Source organism: Talpa europaea, assembly GCF_964194135.1.
Source record: "Talpa europaea genome assembly, chromosome: 2".
Classification (NCBI taxonomy): domain Eukaryota; kingdom Metazoa; phylum Chordata; class Mammalia; order Eulipotyphla; family Talpidae; genus Talpa; species Talpa europaea.
In genome coordinates this window covers 151,281,673-151,300,288 of record NC_140068.1, presented here as the reverse complement: position 1 = coordinate 151,300,288, position 18,616 = coordinate 151,281,673, and the positions used below count along the sequence as shown (strand labels likewise).

The window sequence follows — 18,616 nt, the reverse complement described above, 5'->3', positions numbered from 1 at the left end:
GGATCAGAGGGAGGGAGGGAGGAGCACAGGGGACTGGGGTGATGGTGCACGGGTGCCTTGTGAAGGAAACTCTATGGGGACTCCACCTGAGGGTGGGGGAAAGCAAATATTGTTCAAAAATGAACAATGATGTAAAAAATAAAAAAAATTTAAAAAAAGTTTTCCTACACTTTCCACTGGGTGATTGCGCCTACTTTGTGCCATTATGGCCCATTTAGCCCTCAGGGGTTACTGACTTTGTTCCACTGCAATTTAGTGGTGAGCTTGGGAGGAGGCAACGCAGAGTCTTTGCTCTGTTGCCATCTTGCTGGACTCTACCTCCAACTTTCCAATACTTAATTATTTCTGGGTTTTGAGAGATGCTCATCTGCTAAAAATAAACATATCATCCTGCATAATTTATCCCACTGGTTAATTCTATCAAATATTTCAAAAGCAAATCCTGCTCCTATAGACACTCGTTCTGAAAACGGAGCAAAGAACATTTACCAACTCATTTTAAGGCCATTATTGCCCTGATAAAGATAGTTAGAGAAGCTATAACTAATATCCTTCATGAATTGAGATGCAAAAATCCTTTACAAAATCTTGGCAAACTGAACTCGTTCATGTACAAAAGGATTAGTCACTATGAACGTGTGAGATTGAGCTCACATAATTTTGGAGGTTACCTTCCCATGTAAATTTAGGGGCTACTCTGGCCGTAGACAATACAATGCTAACAGACTGCATTCGGGATTTCTCTTATGGTTTTGTCAGTCAGTCAGAACTTACTGATACTATTATTGTAATGAGAAACACAGAAGGAATATGTGGAAGGTGCAAATGATATTTAAAGGAGTCTAGATAGATGTGGGGGAATCAGTGACTTAAGTTCACACTCAGTGAGTATGAATTTTTTTAAGATTTATTTATGCATACAAGAATAAGGGTATAGGCCAGAGGCGCAGGGGGTGAGAGGATTCACCAGACACAGAGTGGGGAACAGAACAGGCAGACTGACCAAAGCACACTGCTGAGGGGAGCAGCGGGTCAGTCAGGAGAGGTCTGCTGTGTCATGTGGGTAGCTCCCTGGCCTGGGATCAAACTCATGCTGCAGTGGCTGTGGACAGCTTCATAGGTTGCTTCTTAGCCCCTTGCGCCACCAGGGAGGCCCCAGGTGAGTGATTTTGTACCTGAGAGAGAGCAATATGATGGAACATCCTAGAAAGACAGCGAATAATATGTAATAAGTGAAAGGCTGTCTCTATTCTAAAGGAGAGGAAGCAAGAAAGAAACCAAGAGGAGAGGCATTATCCTTTTAAATGAGCAAGTTCAGCCTAAGCAGACTATTTGTTTTAAGACATGTATATTACAGTGCACATAAAACTTTACAGTGAACATAGAACTTTGAATGTAGTTTACCCAGGGCAGAAGCTTAACAAGTTTCCTTTTTTTCCTTTTGGGAGAATAATTTCTAAATAATCATACTGTTAGGGGGAAAGGATGTCCTGAGATAATCTCATACAGGCTTTGTGGACTCCACCCCCACTCCAGACTAAAGCCATCAGGACATTGGGAAAGACAAATCCCATCACCACCAAGGGAGGGTGGCTGGGACCTGAGGGTGGAGTTGGGCAGCCAGGTTGGATATAAAAAACCAAACACGTGGGCCTGGGCTCTCTCTGGCTCGCGATCGCTCGTCTCCTGGCTTCACGGCTCCTGGCTGGCGGCCAACTCTGAGAGCGCCATTTTGGGATTCCTAATCGGCGGATCGGGTAGGACTCATTTAAAACTTTGTCTCCCACTTTCCTCCCTGAGCTGGACATTTCCTCATTTCCCCTTCCCTTGTAAATAAACCTTTTATGAACCTTTCACGTGTGCCTGCAGTAGAGCATTGATAAGTCCTTTTAAGCGCGCGGGTGAGGACCCACAGCCAGGAACCCCGTTTTGTATCGGGGTTGCTCTACAACAATACCATATAGTAATTATATGGCTCTTAATAGTCATATAATTTGAAGATCACAATTCGGTTCCCTGTCATTAATTTTTTTCATCAGTAGCCTATCTGGCCAGCTCCCAGTGACTTGATAATATTTGTAAAAATTCCCTGGCCAGACCAGCGTGGTTACTTGCATGCACTCTGTCTCTGATAACTTTCACTTCCTTTCGTTAAATTCAAGAACTTCCTGTGGCCCCAAATTGATGAGAGCCAAGTGGGTTGAACTAAAACCTTTATCATTTGCAGGCATTTGTGAAATGAATACCGTGATGTCTCTGTAGTCAGCCATATCAAATATGAGTGCACCGAGGAGAGTTTAAGCCTATTGCCAAGTGGATGCAAATCAGAGAAGAGTCCTGCCTTTGTGCAGTTAGGAATCGAGTGTTTGAATATAAAGCATAATGCACAGGCTGTAACCTGTGTCCGCAAACACACAGCTACCATTTATTGAGCAACTAGGGGACACACACACACACACACACACACACACACACACCCCTACAATTTAATTCTCACAAAAACCTGGAGGAGAATAGTATCAACTCTTTTTTCATCTAATAAAAAACTGAGGTTTCCAGCTAGGCCGACATGTCCCAGAACAAAAGATAAGAGGTTTTAAGAGTTCAGAGATGTGTATTTAACTTTATTGCGACCTTGGGCAAATGACTCTCTTTATAGGAGCCTTCTTTTCCTTACATGCAAAACTCCTCCTTCTTTGTTGGGCTGTTCTGAGCGTTGGATGAGAAGCTGCAGGCCAAGCACTGAACCCAATGTTAGGCTATAATAAAGGCTCTGGTAAGGTCAACAAATGCATTAAAAGACAAATGCCACCACTAGTAACCCTCATTGTGGACTCTAAATCGTAGAATCTGTGCTGACCAGACTTCACAGATTTTACTCAAGCCATCTAAGCCACCGATTCAGAAATTCAAAGGAAATCCTAAAGGCGCCCTCACAACCCCCTCGCTGCCAAAGAGACTCACCTTCCTGCAACAGGGTGGTCCCCAGGAAAGGGGGGGTTCCCTGCCCCACCCAAGGGAGGGTGGAGCTGAGCAGGAAGAGGAGAAGCTGAAGAAGAGACTGAGGAAGGAAGCAGGATGGAGCCAGGAGACCTGGAGGAGGCGCATGGAGCCTAGAGACACGTGAAGAAACTGCGCTTGTCTTTTGGTTGTGGACTGGGTGACACAGATGTGGGTGAGACCCATGGGGAGGGGACAATGGCAGCTTTTATCTTGATGTTGACTTTGCTCCTTTCCTTCCGGGCTTGTCTGGTTGTTTCTGGCCCTTTTCTGTGGGTCCCCACTGGAAGGTGCTTTAGACTGTGGCAGGCTTTGGGGCCTTGCTCTGGGCCAATCCCATTTGGATGGACTTTTACCCACGTGGGGACGGGTAACTCTGGATGCTTCATTTAGAAACTAGACTTGTAAGAGGGTGGTCCCCAGGAAAGGGGGAGGTTCCCTGCCCCACCCAAGGGAGGGTGGAGCTGAGCAGGAAGAGGAGAAGCTGAAAGAGGAGACTGAGGAAGGAAGGAGCAGGATGGAGCCAGGAGCCCTGGAGGAGGCGCATGGAGCCTAGAGACACGTGAAGAAACTGCGCTTGTCTTTTGGTCGTGGACTGGGTGACACAGATGTGGGTGAGACCCGTGGGGAGGGGACAATGGCAGCTTTTATCTTGATGTTGATTTTGCTCTTTTTCTTTTGGGCTTGTTTGGTTGTTTCTGACCCTTTTCTGTGGGTCCCCACTGGAAGGTGCTTTAGACTTGTGGCAGGCTTTGGGGCTTTGCTCTGGGCCAGTCCCATTTGGATGGACTTTTACCCACGAGGGGACGGGTCACTCTGGGTGCTTCACTTAGAAACTAGACTCTTTGCCTTACCTGACTTGTTTCCTAGTTGTATTAAAGTTCCTTCCCATGAAAGTCTCATGTTTTGTGTTGATGCGGCGGATGGCAGAACCCATTTAGAATAGGCAGGTTTGCGGGGTTTGGGCTGCCCCTGTCCCTGCCCTATAACAGGAGGACTGACTCAGCACTTGGCCAGGGGCATGGAGTTTCAAATTAAAGAAGTAAAACCTTTCAAGGAGTGGCCTCTTTGAGTAAGGCTGTCACATGCCAAGTCTCTTCCCCACGGGGACCCTCGGTGACAGACAGGAGAGTGTGCACCTCCCCCCGCCTGCGGGGGGGGGATGGTGCCAGCCCCGCCCTTCCCGGGTTGCGCCCGCCCCCCGTGCCCGCCCCCCGCGCCCGCCCCCCCCGCGCGGCGCTGCAGGGAGGAGCTGCTGGCGCCGCCCATACGGCCGAGCGCGACCCTCCGCACCATGCCCCGCATCGATGCGGACCTCAAGCTGGACTTCAAGGATGTCCTGCTCCGACCCAAGCGCAGCAGCCTCAAGAGCCGGTCCGAGGTGGGGCCCCTGGGAGGCCGCGCCGGGGTGGGCACCTTTCCACCGGGGCGCGGGGCGCAGGCTGCAGAGCCGCGGGAGGTGGTGACCCAGCCTGTCCCAGCGTGTGCTGGCGGGTAGGGGTGCTGGCCCGCTTTGCTCGCCCCCTGGAAAAGGGGGAGCCCTCTGGGTCCCTGCCAGGACCGGAGGTGTCTTTTAAGGGCCTCATTTCGGGCCTCAAATTCGAGATACGTCCGGTTGGGTGGGCAGGAGGGAAGTGTGCGCTGGAGCCAGTGCGCAGAGGGGCAGAGCGCAGGTGGCCGGCTGAGTAGACAGCTTGGGGGGAGATGTGGGGGTGCCTGCACGGAGGAAAAGGCGCAGTGGCGCCCGGGTAGGAAGGGGGAGGAAAAGCGAGTCAAGATCCTGGTGGTTCTGGCAGTGCCTCTAGTGCGGAGACCTGCGCTGCCCTGGTGTGCTTGTTCAGCAGCGGAATTTTAAAATGCCAGAAGCTCCAGGGCAAAAGTTCAGGGTTTACTTTCCGCGTTCAGTGAGTGGCCTGGTTGGAGAGAGGCTGGGGACCCATAAGCAGGGACACCCCGCTTACTGACAGCCGCAGGCCACCCGGGTCCTAGAGACCCTGAGACAATGTGGGTGCAGGTGTAAGGATGGGGGTTGGGAGAGGAAGCGGTTGCCTGGGGCAGTTTTGCTGGTTCTGCCCAGGGAAGTTTAAGCCTGGGGAACAGGTGGAGACTGGACTGAGTAGCCCTGGGGGAGGGCGCAGGACTGCCCTGGCCCACAGGAGGAAGGTCAAATTCTGAAGGATAAACTCGTTGCCCAGAAAGCAGAGTCCCTGGAGTGCCCTGTCCTGGTGACCCTGGTCAGGTCTAGTCTGCAGGGAGCTGGAGAGGAAGATGAGCAGACTGGGTTGAGTCTGGAGGTTGGGGCCTAGCCTGCACACCTGGGGCGGTCGCTGCCCCACGCATCATAAATAAAGCCCCTCAGGGAAGGATTAGGCTGCCTGCCTGTGGCCAGGCCTAACTGCAGTGCCTGGAGCTGCCAGCTGAAGGCTTAGTGGAATTAAGCCACTTTAGCCAAAGTCCAGAAGCAAGTCACTTTCTCAAGCGGGCTGGTTGGCCAGCTGGAGCCTGCGACTGGATGAGGGGAGCCCAGGGAGCAAGAATTAGTCCTTATCACCCATAACTGGGAGGTCTTTCAGGTGCAAAAGAACAGGCCAAATCTTGGACGAAAAAGACCATTTGGAGGGCAGGTCCTGGCCATTGGCCAGTGCCTCAGGCCAGACCAAGATGACACATGAGGCTTCGGAGACTCGGTATTTGGTGGCCTCAATATTCTTTAAATATTTATTCACAATTCACAAAGAGCAGCTTACTTTTGAGAAGAATGATGCATTTAAAGCGAGGATATGTTTTTCTTCACCCGGGAAACATCTTGAGAAGGAAAACATTTGCAGTTTATGCAATAGGATGAATTATTCTTTCCTAGGGAATAGTATGACATCATGCATCATTGGATTTCATAATTTGGCCTGATTATTAATGTTGGCCGAGCTTCCAAGGGCACCTTGCAATCTCCAAGTCCATGCTGGAGTGAGACCTCTGTGCCCTTGAAAAATGTCTTCTTGTTTTTACTTCTGTGGGAGTTTGCTGGCGTGGGTTCTGGAAACCTGAGTTAATGCTAGCATTGCCTTTCCAGTGGGTGCCCTTAAAGGTTCAGCTGCCTGGCTGGCTACCCCTCATCTGACTGCCTGCTTCAGTGGTGTTGAGGCATCTAGTTCGGCCTCTCCATGTTCCTCAGTTTGCTTATGGTTGCCTGGAATTTCTTGCAGGCAGGTGAAAACTTTTCTTTGCACAGATAGAAACCTAAAATATATGTCCCCTCATGAAGTAATACTTCATGCAACTAAGAAGCTGGCTGATCTTAACCAGGCTGTAGATCTGAGTGGCCCCGGGAGAGAAAACACAAAGGAGAGAAGCGTCTGGCTGGGGAGAGTTTTGACTGTGGACAAGATTTTATAATTGCAGCAGGTTTGCAATGAGCCAGGCTGCTGATGGATCATTAGGCAGTCAAGGGAAAGGCAAAGTGATCTTCCACTCTGCGGTTTATGTACTCCAACAAGGGCTTCTCCACAAGCATGACATAAAATGAATTAGAAGCCAACAGGGAGAACTGGCAGGTGGCTGTTTTGTGCTTAGAGCAGAGGTTGTCCGCTCCCACCTGTCCATCCATCACAGGTACCCATAGTGTCACAAGTCCCTGGTACAAAGGAATAAAGTGCCACAGGGCCTCCCTGGTGGTGCAAGGGGTTAAGACGCAGTGCTACGAAGGTCTCCCCAGCCACTGCCGCAGGAGTTCGATCCCCGGCCAGGGAGCTACCCCCATGGCGCAGCAGACCTCTCCTGTCTCACCCGCTGCTCCCCTCAGCAGTGTACTTCTGTCAGTTTGCCTGTCCTGCTCCCCACACTGTCTCTGGTGGATCCTCTCACCACCCCCTCCCCCCATCGCTGGTCTATACCCCAGCTCTTGTATGCATAAATAAATAAATATATTTTTAAAAAATATAAAAATAAAGTGCCGCAGGGCTACATGGGGGCATTTGGCTAACCTTTTCAGAGCCCAAGACTTGTTTATTGATTAAGGCAAGACATATGTTTTTATTTGACATATTGAGCAGTTGACATCATTCTCTGCCTCACCCCCAGAGTGTTTTCTTCCCTAGGTTCCTTCTGGTTTTAAATTTATGGGCTCATCTTTTTATTATTATTATTTTTAAAGATGTATTTCTATTTGTGCATATAGGAACCAGGGTGTAGGCCAGAGGTGCAGGGGGTTTGAGAGGATTCGACAGCAACAGAGTGGGGAACAGAACAGGCAGATTGACTGAAATACACTGCTGAGGGGAGCAGCGGGCGAGACAGGAGAGGGCTGCTGCGCCATGGGGGTAGCTCCCTGCCTGGGGATTGAGCTGAGGCTGCAGTGGCTGGTGATAATTGCATAGTGCTGAGACTTTAACCCTGTGCCACCAGGAAAGCCTCCTCATCTTATTTTTTTATAGCGTTTTTATGAGAACATTGATTTACAACACTGTATGTGTGTCAGGGGTGTCGGGTCACACCTCTACAAACACCTACCATCACCACACCCACCTCCAAAGCACCAGTGACTCCCCACTTTCCTTCATTGAACCCCCCCTCTCATCTTGAAGCCAGTAAGTTTTTTTTTTTTTTTTTAACTTCTAATGCAACCACAACTTTAGAAGTGGGTCAGTGAAGAGCATTTGCAGCAAAAAACTGACCACTTGCCCTAAGGCAGGAAGATTCTACATGAATATTCAGTCTCCTGAAAACTCCAGTTATTTGTTCGCCAGTGCTCCAGGGAGTCTGGTCCAGCCTCAGCGATCCACAGTAGGTAGACCAAGGTGGAGGAGATCCTGGCCGAGTGGAGGGGCTGACAGGCTGGAAAAAAGAAGACCTGGGTTGTAGTCCAGGCTCTGCACTAATTATTTCATTACCTTGACACTGCGTTTATTTCCTGGAGCTGCTGTGATCAAGTGCTGCATGCTGGGTGGTTTAGACAACAGACATTGATTGTGTCGCTGTTCTGGAGCCTGGAAGTCCCAGATCATGGGACTAATTCCTTCTGAGCTCTGGCAAGAATATCTTTTCCAGGACCCTCCTATCTTCTGGTTGTTTCCACGGAGCCTTTTGGTGTCTCTGGGCCTGGAGATGCATGATTCCAATATTTACCTTCATGCCCACATGACTCTCCCTTTCTTTGTGTCTGTGTCCAAATTTCCTCTTTTATAAGAAAGTTCGACATGTTGGAATTGGGCCCACCCTCGTGACCTCATCTACCAAGACCCTCTTCCAAGTAAATTCTTATTCACAGGTGCTTGTGGTGGGGACCACATCATCTTTTTGGAGAGATGCAATTCAAACTGTTACAGGGAACCCCAAAGTGAAATGGGGGCCTGACTGTGGGTCCTCACCCGCATGCTTCAAGGGGACTTATAATGAGACTCCACCGCAGGCACACACAAATAGGTTAGTAAAGGGTTTATTTACAAAAAGGGGAAATGAAGAAAGGAATAACTCAGGGAGAAAGAGAGAGCAATTGTTGAATGTGTCCTACCAGTTCCGCTGAGTTGGAACCCCAATAGCATGCTAAAAGCTGGTGAAAAACCAAGCCACCCCTCCACCCCCCACCCCCCCACATCCCACCCCACCCCACCAAGGCCCACATGTCTGGCTGCTTAACTCCACCCTAATTCCCAGCCCTCCCTTCGGTGGTGATGACATTATGGGATTTGTAGTCCTTGGTGTCTTGGCTCTCTTTGGTCTGGGGTGGGGGTGGGGTCCCTAAAACCTATTTGTGGTGTTTGTTCAGGACCTTCTTTGCCCCCAACAAAACCATAACAGCCTCTGTAAGTTTTGCTTTGTAAAGATAGAGGGTTTGACGAGCTAGACTTGCTCTTATGAGTGCATCAGTCACCTAGGAGATGCACCAACAAACACACACTGCCTCCCACACAGGGTTCTGCTTTGTTCATAGTGGGGGATGTGTATTTTGGAAATCATGTGGTGGTGATGGCTGTGAGGTGTACACACATGCCCTGGACTGGCCCGGGAGCCCTTTCCATGCTGAACCCAGGTTCTCTGCCAGTGTGCAACTTCTGTGAGTCCTGGCAACTGAAGGTGAAGCTTCCAGGGCTGGTCAGGTCACCCCCCCCCCACCCCCCACATTGCCCTGAAAAAGCTCTGGGGCCCAAACACGTCTTATTTTTGGCCCTCAGCCAGACCTCAATTTTTTCCTCCCTTTTTGAGTCAGAGGGACTACACAGAGGACCTGACTTTTTGACCCTGTCCTTAGACTTACATCTATAGGGGAGACAGATAATGAATAAAGTATTAGCTTTCATTGGTACCATCCATAGATCAAGACTAAAGGGGCGGGGGCCCTGAGCCCATTTGTGGCCCCCTGGTGGTATCAGTCTTGGTATCTGTCTTCACTGGACCAAACTGGTGGGTGGTGCGGTCCCTCTCAACCATGTCTAGGACTCAGGTTCCTGAATTGTGCTGCTCAGATGAAATGGAGCTCATTGAAAGACTTGCCTGGGTCTCTTCTTGGGGTGTGTTTGCCCCGGGGCCCTCCATGTGGCTGTTGTACTCACCTCCAACCTCAGATTGGCTACAAGGCAGGTGTTTGTGGGACTGTGTGTGTGTGTGTGGCTTATCATGCGGATACCCATGACACTATGTTCCAGTGCTTTCCACGTGATTCATGAAATTGTGTTTGTCAAGGAGGGAGGAAGGAACAAAATGTATGTAGCAGCTTGGTAACTTGACTCACAACACTCAAGTATTTAGGAATGTGGTAGGTGGGCCGCCATGTGTGCTTCTGAGCTCCCACGTGTGGGCCTGGAGGACTGACTGACGTGTGACGTGTTTTGAAAGCAGCAGAAACATGGTGTTTCAGATGTGTGTGGGGGGGTGGAGAGAATTGCTCCATGTTCTGTTTTAAGTCAGGCTTAGCAGAGAGGGAATTTGGAGGTGCTTTATTTGGTGCATTCACCAGCTGTGGTAGATTCAATGCCAAGTATTGTTCCTGGGAGGTTGAACTGCTGAAAATACTTATCTGTCTCAGTAAACAACTGGTTGTGTGTGTGTGTGTGTGTGTGTGTGCGCGTGTGTGCGTGTGAGAGAGAGAGAGAGAAAGAGAGAGAGAGAGAGAATAAGGTTAAGGTTGGGGAAGATAATTTTATTTCTCATTTGTAGAATTAAGAATTGTGAAGAATCTACTGTATGGAGCAGGCTAGACATGAGAGCGACAGTTCGTGGTCACGGCCAGCCTCTTCTGTGGCAAGGGCTGCTTTTTGTGTACTGCTGATAGGTTGGGGAGGGCCAGAAAACCCCCCTGGAAGCTCAGCTGGTGAGAGCAGCAGCTCTTCCCCTGCATCCTGGGAACAGGAATCTGACACTGAAGAATCTGATCAATTTTAAGCCTGTGAAGCCAAAATATTTGAGGGCCAGTTAGTGGCACAGAAGGTTGCAACTAATAGACCCTTACAGTTATCTTTCAGGGTACAGGAATGACTCACTTCTCTGAAGGAGAACTCTGAGAATCACAATAAAGGAAGTGGGAAAGGAATGGGCAGCTGCACAGATCATGCAGTTACAATGTCTCATTTCCCTGGCTGGCTGCAGTTGGAGGACAGAGCAGTCACCATCATGACATCACCGGCCCAGGAGGCCTTCTGCAAGCAGAGCCGGGTGGGGAGAAGACAGAGACCTGGAAAAGCAAAATGCCCTGCGGTGTCTGTGGTGCAAAGTGAAAGTTGGCTCAGACGCAAAAGAATAAAGGAAGGATTTGGATGATCACCGTTATTGCTGGTATACTCGGGAGGTCAGGATTAACGTAGGTTCAAGTTATTTCAGAAGCAGTACATTCATAGCTGTGCTTTTCCACGCATTCTCCTTTGGGGAGGCACCCACTTTGGTCTGTATCCAGCAGGGTTCAGTCAAGGAACCAAACGGTGCTGAATATTTAAAACTGGAAATTGAATGCAATTTTGGCGTCCTGAGATGCCAAAGTGTGATCTGGAGGGTTCTAGAAGTTGAGGTGGCAACAGCGAGAAGCTTCTCGCAAAAGGGACGGGGTATGTTACTGGAGCCCCACACTGAGATCATTCGAAAAGCTAGAACCGGACCTCCCTGGTGGCGCAAGGGGTTAAGATGCAACCTATGGGGCCTCCCCTGGTGGCGCAGTGGTTGAGCGCTGGGCTGTGAAGCTGCCCGCAGCCTCTGCAGCACCTGTTCGATCCCCGGCCGCCAGCAAGGGTCCCACATGGCGTGCAGACCTCTCCTGCCATGCCCGCTGCTCCCCTCAGCAGTGTACTTCGGTCCTTCTGCCTGTTCTGCTCCCCGCTCTGGCTCTGGTGAATTCTCTCACCCTCCCGCGCTTCTGACTGTACCCAGTGCTTGTATAAATAAATAAATAAATAAATCTTTAAAAAAGAAAAAGATGCAACCTATGAAGCAGTCCGCAGCCACTACAGCACAAGTTCGATCCCTGGTTGGCCAGGGAGCTACCCTCATGGTGCAGCTAGACCTCTCCTGTCTCTCCCGCTACTCCCCTCATTAGTGTATTTCAGTAGATCTGCCTGTTCTGTTCCCCACTCTGTCTCTGGGGAATCCTCTCACCTCCCCACACCTCTGGCCTATACCCCAGTTCTTGTATGCATGAATAAATCATTAAAAAAAAAAGCTGGAACCGAGGCCATGTAGGTCAAGGCACTGAGGGTCTGGAAGAATCACCCCGACTACGCCCATGCCTCCCTACCCTTATCTCCCCCAGTGCCTTCTACTTTCCAACCCAGTGACCCTACTGGCTGAACCCAGGCAGAAACCACCTCGGGAAGTGGAGCCTGCAGGAGGTGGCCCCTCTTTGAGAAGAGGGGAACAGGGCCAGGCAGGGGAGTGGATCTGTGAACATACAGACCAGGCATCTGCCCTGGGTCAAAGAAATGATTTTGACTCTGTTAGATCTCGGCAAGCCCATGGCCCTGCACACTGCTTTCACCGAGTCCACTTTTCCTGGCCTAGCTCTTGTTCTGGATCCTGATAGTGGATAGTGAAGAGTTATAGTAGAATTGGAGGGCTCTCCCTCCAGATATTTGCAAGTCACAGGAACAGGTTTTTCTGTGCAGAGACACATGGTAGCAATATACTTCTCCCTAGCTCTGTGAATGATGCTTATAAAACAGCTGAGGAGGGCCTCCCTGGTGGCACAAGGGGTTAAGCACCGCACTATGAAGCTGTCCGCAGCCTCTGCAGCACGAGTTCAATCCCCTGCTGGCCAGGGAGCTACCCACATGGCACCGCAGACCTCTCCTGTCTCGCCCGCTGCTCCCCTCAGCAGTGTATTTCACTCAATATGCCTGTTCTGCTCCCTACTCTGTCTCTGGTGAATCCTCTCACCCCCCACATCTCTAGCCTGTATCCCAGCTCTTGTATGCATAAATAAATAAATCTTTAAAAAAAAAAAACAGCTGAGGAGGTAGAATAGTTGCTGCTCACTGTTCAGAGTTTCTGGTTGTGGCAGGAGGAGACGGTGAAAGGGTTGTCTGCGGTGGGCAGGAAAGGGTGGAATGGATTTTACCTGGAGGGGAACCATCTCACGATTGCCTGGAAGTGGGGAAAGATCACATGTATGTGGGTGTTTAGGACTAGACTGGGGATAGAGTGTGGATGGCAGAGACTGTTGAAGCAGAGAGCTTCTCAGTTCGAGACTCAGCTTCATGGCAGAATAACCAGTGCCTTGTCTTGGCACCTGAGGAACTAAGGAGGTAAATTAAGCTCTTTCTTCTGGATAACAACCCATGACTTGGTTTCCTTAAGAACTCTGTTGTCTTTGAAACAGCCCCTGGGCAATCTGGACCAAGAGACATATTCTTCCCCTTTCTAGACTTCCCACTGGCTCTAAACCAGAAATACTGCAAATACCACATGACAAGCTAAGCATGTCTTTCTTCCTCCTGCCATTAGGTGGATCTGGAGCGAACCTTCACGTTTCGGAACTCGAAGCAGACCTACTCAGGGATTCCCATCATCGTGGCCAACATGGACACCGTGGGGACCTTCGAGATGGCAGTGGTGATGTCACAGGTAGGAGGGCTGGCTTTTACCGCCTGCTGTTACTCTGGGCAGGTTATCAGGAGCTGAGGCTGCCCTCGCTCTGAGCCAGGGGCCTTCTCTGCAACTGAACTGCTCAGCTCTGTGTCTGGCGGTTGCTGGCGACTCCCTCCTTTTCTTTCCTTTTGGATGAGAGTATCTGTAGTGTCTAGACCAGAACTGCATCCATTTCATCCTTGAAAATGCCCAGGAGAGTTTGGAAATCGGAGCTATAAAAAGAAATCAGACATTGTGCCATGTTATAAAGTTAGAGAAGTATAAGAGTCACGGCGCCTCTGAAACTAAGTCAGGACTGCTTCATGTGCCATCGGTACTGTGGCACTTACTACATTATCATGTGGAAAACACCCATTAGGTGCCAAGCACTGGATATAATACATATAATGTCACAACTCCACTCGCTGGGACCTTTACAGTTGGGGAAACTGAGTCAGAAAGCGAGAGGGTGGGTGACTGGCCTTAAGACACAAGAGCCGAGAATCAAATCTAAACTGACTACAGGATAAGAGATTTACCTCCCAGTTGAACTTGATGAGTAATAATATAAGCTCAAGATCCCTTTTGATCAATTACCAGCCCGATTTCCTATAAAGGGAGTAGCTAGTATCTTGGCTTTGGGAAAATAAAGGATAAATCATCGGTGGGCAGTTCTATCCATCCACGCTGCTGCAGGCCTTACAGCCTTGTGCAGCCTGGATGTGACATGTTTGCTTCTTATGTGCACGGGGGTGTGTGTCTGTATCCTTTGATGTTGCCTGCCAAGTGAGAAAATAAATGCAATTAGTTGAAAGAGCTTTTCCCTGTGAGCAAGTCAAAACCTTAGGAGGAACTGGGGTTCATTATTAACTTGTGATTTTTCAACAAATTATGGTAAAAAATGGAGTAGGGGTTGATCTCTGCCTCCACCATCCCTTGGATTGTCCTGCAGTCCTCCGTCCTCACTGAGCTTTGGGCCTGAGGCTGATACATTGCTAGAGGAATTTCTATTTCCTCTTTCCCTCTTTTCCATGCTCTGCTCTGTGATCAGCCATTGCTACTAATGGATTATGAGTTAGCATAAAAGTGGGTGGAATCTTGTTTAAGTCCCCTGTCAGATTATTAGTCCATGAAAAACCTGGAACTTGCTATGCTGTTCCATTTTCATAAGAAAGATTCCTTATTAGGGCCTCCCTGGTGGTGCAGGGGTTAAAGACAACGCTGTCAAGCTACTGCCAGCCACTGCAGCATGAGTTCGATCTTGGCGCAGCAGACCTCTCCTGTCTCGCCCGCTGCTCCCCTCAGCAGTGTATTTCAGTAGATCTGCCTGTTCTGCTCCCCACTCTCTGGTGAATCCTCTCACCCCCCACCCTGATTCTCTGACTTACACCCCAGTTCTTATATGCATAAAATAAATAAAAATCTTAAAAAAAAAAGATCCCTTATTAATGAGACACAGATCCTTGATTCTTCTATTTCTAGCATCCCCAGAATTGCTGCAAGTTGATAAGTTCCTAAAATGAGAAATTGTATTTTATGTATTGCATAAAAGAACTGGGGTGCAGGCCAGAGGTGCAGGGGTGGGGGCAGTGAAAGGATTTACCAGAGACAGAGTGGGGAGCAGAACAGGCAGATCTCCTGAAATATACTGCTGAGGGGAGCAGCGGGAGAGACAGGAGAGGTCTGCTGCGCCATATGTGGGTCAGCTCCCTGGCCAGGGATCAAACTCAGGTCTTAGGGGTGATAGCACTGAGACTTAAGCCCTAGGCCACCAGGGAGGCCTGAAAATGGGAAATTGTACATGGGGAAACTGGCCCAGAAAAATGATAGGCGTGGCCCTGAGCTCCGAAATCTGACTTGTGTGATGCTGGCCTTGCGCCATCCTGGCCAAGCAGTGGTTAACTTTCTTAAGTTTAAATTTGCTAAGCTCCATATCTGCCCTGGAAGCTCATATTACTGTGCAAACTTGTTCTGAGAACCAGTGTATGGAAAGTGCTTGCACAAAGTAGGCACTCAATAAATGTCAGCTAGCCAGCCATCTGGGATTATAATTTATATAATTCCTTCCCCCAGAAATACCGACTGCCTGCTGGGTTTAATTTATAGGAAGAAATGGTTCGATTGTGATCACAAAGAAAAGCTTTCAGGTGTAAACTGAAATTCTTTTGGGTTGGCCTCTGCCTCTGGGCAACCCTTCTTAAGTGGGAGCTACTCTTGGCCTAGCTCAGGGGCCCTCCCCTACCTCCTGGCAGAGGCGTCTAAATCCTGAATGCAGGGATGTCTGATCAGCTCAGAATGGAAAACCCGGTTTTGTGATTTCACCAGTTACACCTCTGTCTGTTTTTGGCTTCCAGGAGCGTATTCAAAACAGATTAAGCATGAATGGCAGGAACACCAAAGCTTTTGTCTTGTTGGATCACCCCTCCAGATGGAGGAAGGGAGGGGTAGGGCTCCTGATCTCTCCTCCTAACAGTGCTGTTTTGTTTCCTAGCATGCCATGTTTACAGCCATTCATAAGCATTATACCCTGGATGACTGGAAGCTCTTTGCCGCGAATCACCCAGAATGCCTGCCGGTAGGACTGCATCCTGGTTATGAATTACATCTTTTGGGGAGGGGGGTAGGGAAAGGAAATACACAGGGATTTCAAGAGGGTTGGGATGCATAGCAGATACATAGGCATGCAGTCTTGAAAGAGAGCTGGGGAAGATGGTGGTGAGCGTGTAGCAGTGGCCCCCATTTCATCAGTGCCAGGGAAATGCCGAGAAAACCATTCTGTATCATATTTTGTAAGGACGATCTGGGGTTTTGGTTTTGCCTTGAAAGGTGAAGTGTTACAGCTAAGTGCTTGAGCAACACCTGTGTTTCCCATGCTGGATGGGGTTGGGGGCTGCATACAGTCTGAACATGCCTTTTTGTTACAGGGCAGAGGCGGGGAACCCCAGGGCCTCCAAACCTGCCTGCTCTGAATGGGTTCTGCTATCTGCTGCATAAAGATACAACATGTTCTAGTGTATAAAAACTTCGATGGAAAAGAACTTTGATACAATTAATGTGCACTGATTAGTGCAACAGAGAGAAGAGAAAGAATATAGTTTCCAAATCAAGCTTCCAAAGTTACCCATCTCCTTGGGGGCAAATGCCCAGCCATGCAGGTTGACCCAAAGCAGGACCGCTGAGGCCCAAAAGCCTGCCACAAGTCTAAGTCGCCTCCTGGTGTGGGCCCATAGGATAGGGGCAGAAGGGGCCAGGCAAGTCTGGAAGGAAAAGAACAAAATCAGAACCCAAGTCAAGGCAAAGCCTGACATTGTCAGCTTCCCCTTGTCAGCCACCCACATCTTTTTCAGGTTCCTCCTTCCATGTCCTCCAAGTTCCTGGTACAAGTCCATGGCTTCTTCACATGTCTGTCTGCTCCATGTGCCTCCTCCAGGCCTCCTCCTTAATCTCCCTTCTTTCCCCATCCTGTCCTCTCTAACTTCTCCCTGCTTAGCTCCACCCCTCCTTAGGGTGGGGCAGGGAACCTGGAACCACCCCTTTGCCTGGGAAGTAGCCTGTTGCATTTTGACTGTAGAAAAAAACATCTAATTACCAGTTGTTTTGGAGTTGAATACACAATATATCCTCTAGGATGGCTATAATCAAAAAGACTGAGAGTATCAAGTGTTGGTGTGGAGATGGAGATGAGAACTTTGGCAGATTGATGGCAGGGTTGGATGGGGGTGCAGCAGCATTGGAGAACAGTCTGGCAGTTCCTCCAAAGGCCAAACATAAGTTACCCTATGACTCAGCGGTTCCAGTCTTAGGCATAGACCCAGCAGATGTCCGCACAAAGCTCGTACACAAATGCTCACAGCAGCATGATTCATAACAGCCAGCAGGTAAAAACAACCCAAATAGCCATCAACGGTTGAGTGAATAAACAAAATCTGGTATATCCATACAATGGACTATTATTCCACTATAAAAAGCAAAATACTGATTCTTGCCACACCCATAAGCACCAGGTGGGAACCTTGAAAACCTCTTGCTCAGTGAAAAAGTCAGACACAAAAGGCCACATTCATAATCTTATTTACATGAAATGTCAAGAATAGACAAGCCTCAAGACATGTAAAATAGATCAGAGGTTGCCTAAAGCTGGTGGGATGGGAGGCTTGGGGCATGAGTTGGGAGGTGAGGCCTGAGAGGTGTGGAAGAGTTGGTTCTTTTTTTTTTTTTGGCAGGGGGAGGCCGTGAAAACGTTCTAAAATTAATTGTGGTGATGGATGCCCAAATTTGAATATACTGAGGCTGAATAACTGAGGCTGAATAATAATTTGAATAACTGAGGCTGAACCCAGCACTTTAAGTGGCTGAGTTGTATGGTTTGTGATTATAGCTCACTGAAGCTGGTATATAAAAGGGGAAAGTTTGAAAATAACAAAAGCCCCAGTAGAACACACCTGCTTTTCTTCCTGGTGCTTCGGTGATGCCTCCTCATTGCCTGTAGGGTCGGGGAGAGGTTCTTTTCTATAATCACATCATCTGTGGTTGGACCATAACTGCATAGTCCACTGCTTTTTTTGTTTTTTAAATATTTATGCATACAAGAACTGGGGTGCAGGTCAGAGGTGTGTGGGGGTGAGAGGATTCACCAGAGACAGAGTGGGGAACAGAACAGGCAGACTGACAGAAATACACTGCTGAGGGGAGCAGCAGGTGAGACAGGAGAGGTCTGCTGCGCCATGTAGGTCACCTCTCTTGCAGGGGATCGAACTTGTGCTGCAGCAGTTGTGGACAGCTTCGCAGCACTGAGACTTAACCCTTTGCACCACCAAGGAGGCCCAGTCCACAGCTTTTTAAGATTACATTTTGTTTTTGGTTTTTATTGCTATGCCGTCATTATTTATGGATTTTGATTAGTGAGAAGGTGGTTTTGGAGATAAAATAACTCTGATTCAGTAGCAAGTCAGCTATTTTCCCCATATTGGGTTCAGATGGATTATACTCGCTTCACTTACCCCCTCTTCTCTGTAAAGGTTTGGGGAATAGAGTTTTGAGCAGCCTGTTTGTTGCAGTCCTGACTTTCATTACCAGGTGTGATGATTCTGTTCCAGGGCAGGGAGAGGAGCACCCCAGACCCCCCAAACCTGCCTGCTCTAAATGGGTTCTGCCATCCCCCACATCAATACAAAACATGAGACTTTAATGGGAAGGAACTTTCATACAACTAGGAAACAATACAGGAAAGACAAAGAATCTAGTTTCTAAATCAAGGACCCAAAGTTATCCATCCCCTCGTGGGTAAAAGTCCACCCAAATGGGATTGGCCCAGAGCAAGGCCCCAAAGCCTGTCACAGTCTAAAGCACCTTCCGGTGGGGACCCACAGAAAAGGAGCAGAAACAACCAAACAAGTCTGGAGGGAAAAGAGCAAAATTAAAATAAACACAAACCCACCATGGTCCCCTCCCCACGGGTCTCACCCACATCTGTGTCACCCCGTCCACGACCACAAGGCAAGCGCAGTTTCTTCACGTGTCTCTCGGCTCCATGGGCCTCCTCCAGGTCTCCTTCTGTCTCCATCCTGCTTCCTCC

At 49.0% G+C, this 18,616-nt stretch overlaps 1 protein-coding gene across 1 annotated transcript in view; it reads left to right on the top strand.

Moving 5' to 3' along the window:
- Positions 1-4,294: 4,294 nt before the first annotated feature.
- The window catches only part of GMPR (guanosine monophosphate reductase), a gene marked incomplete at both ends in the record, with an annotated part of 46,184 nt that continues 31,862 nt past the window's right edge, over positions 4,295-18,616 (top strand). Inside the window, 3 exons of the mRNA XM_084228923.1 lie at positions 4,295-4,381; positions 12,919-13,038; positions 15,533-15,616. Of these exons, the coding sequence (XP_084085049.1) occupies positions 4,295-4,381; positions 12,919-13,038; positions 15,533-15,616 (291 nt within the window). The remainder of the gene's footprint in view (positions 4,382-12,918; positions 13,039-15,532; positions 15,617-18,616) is intronic.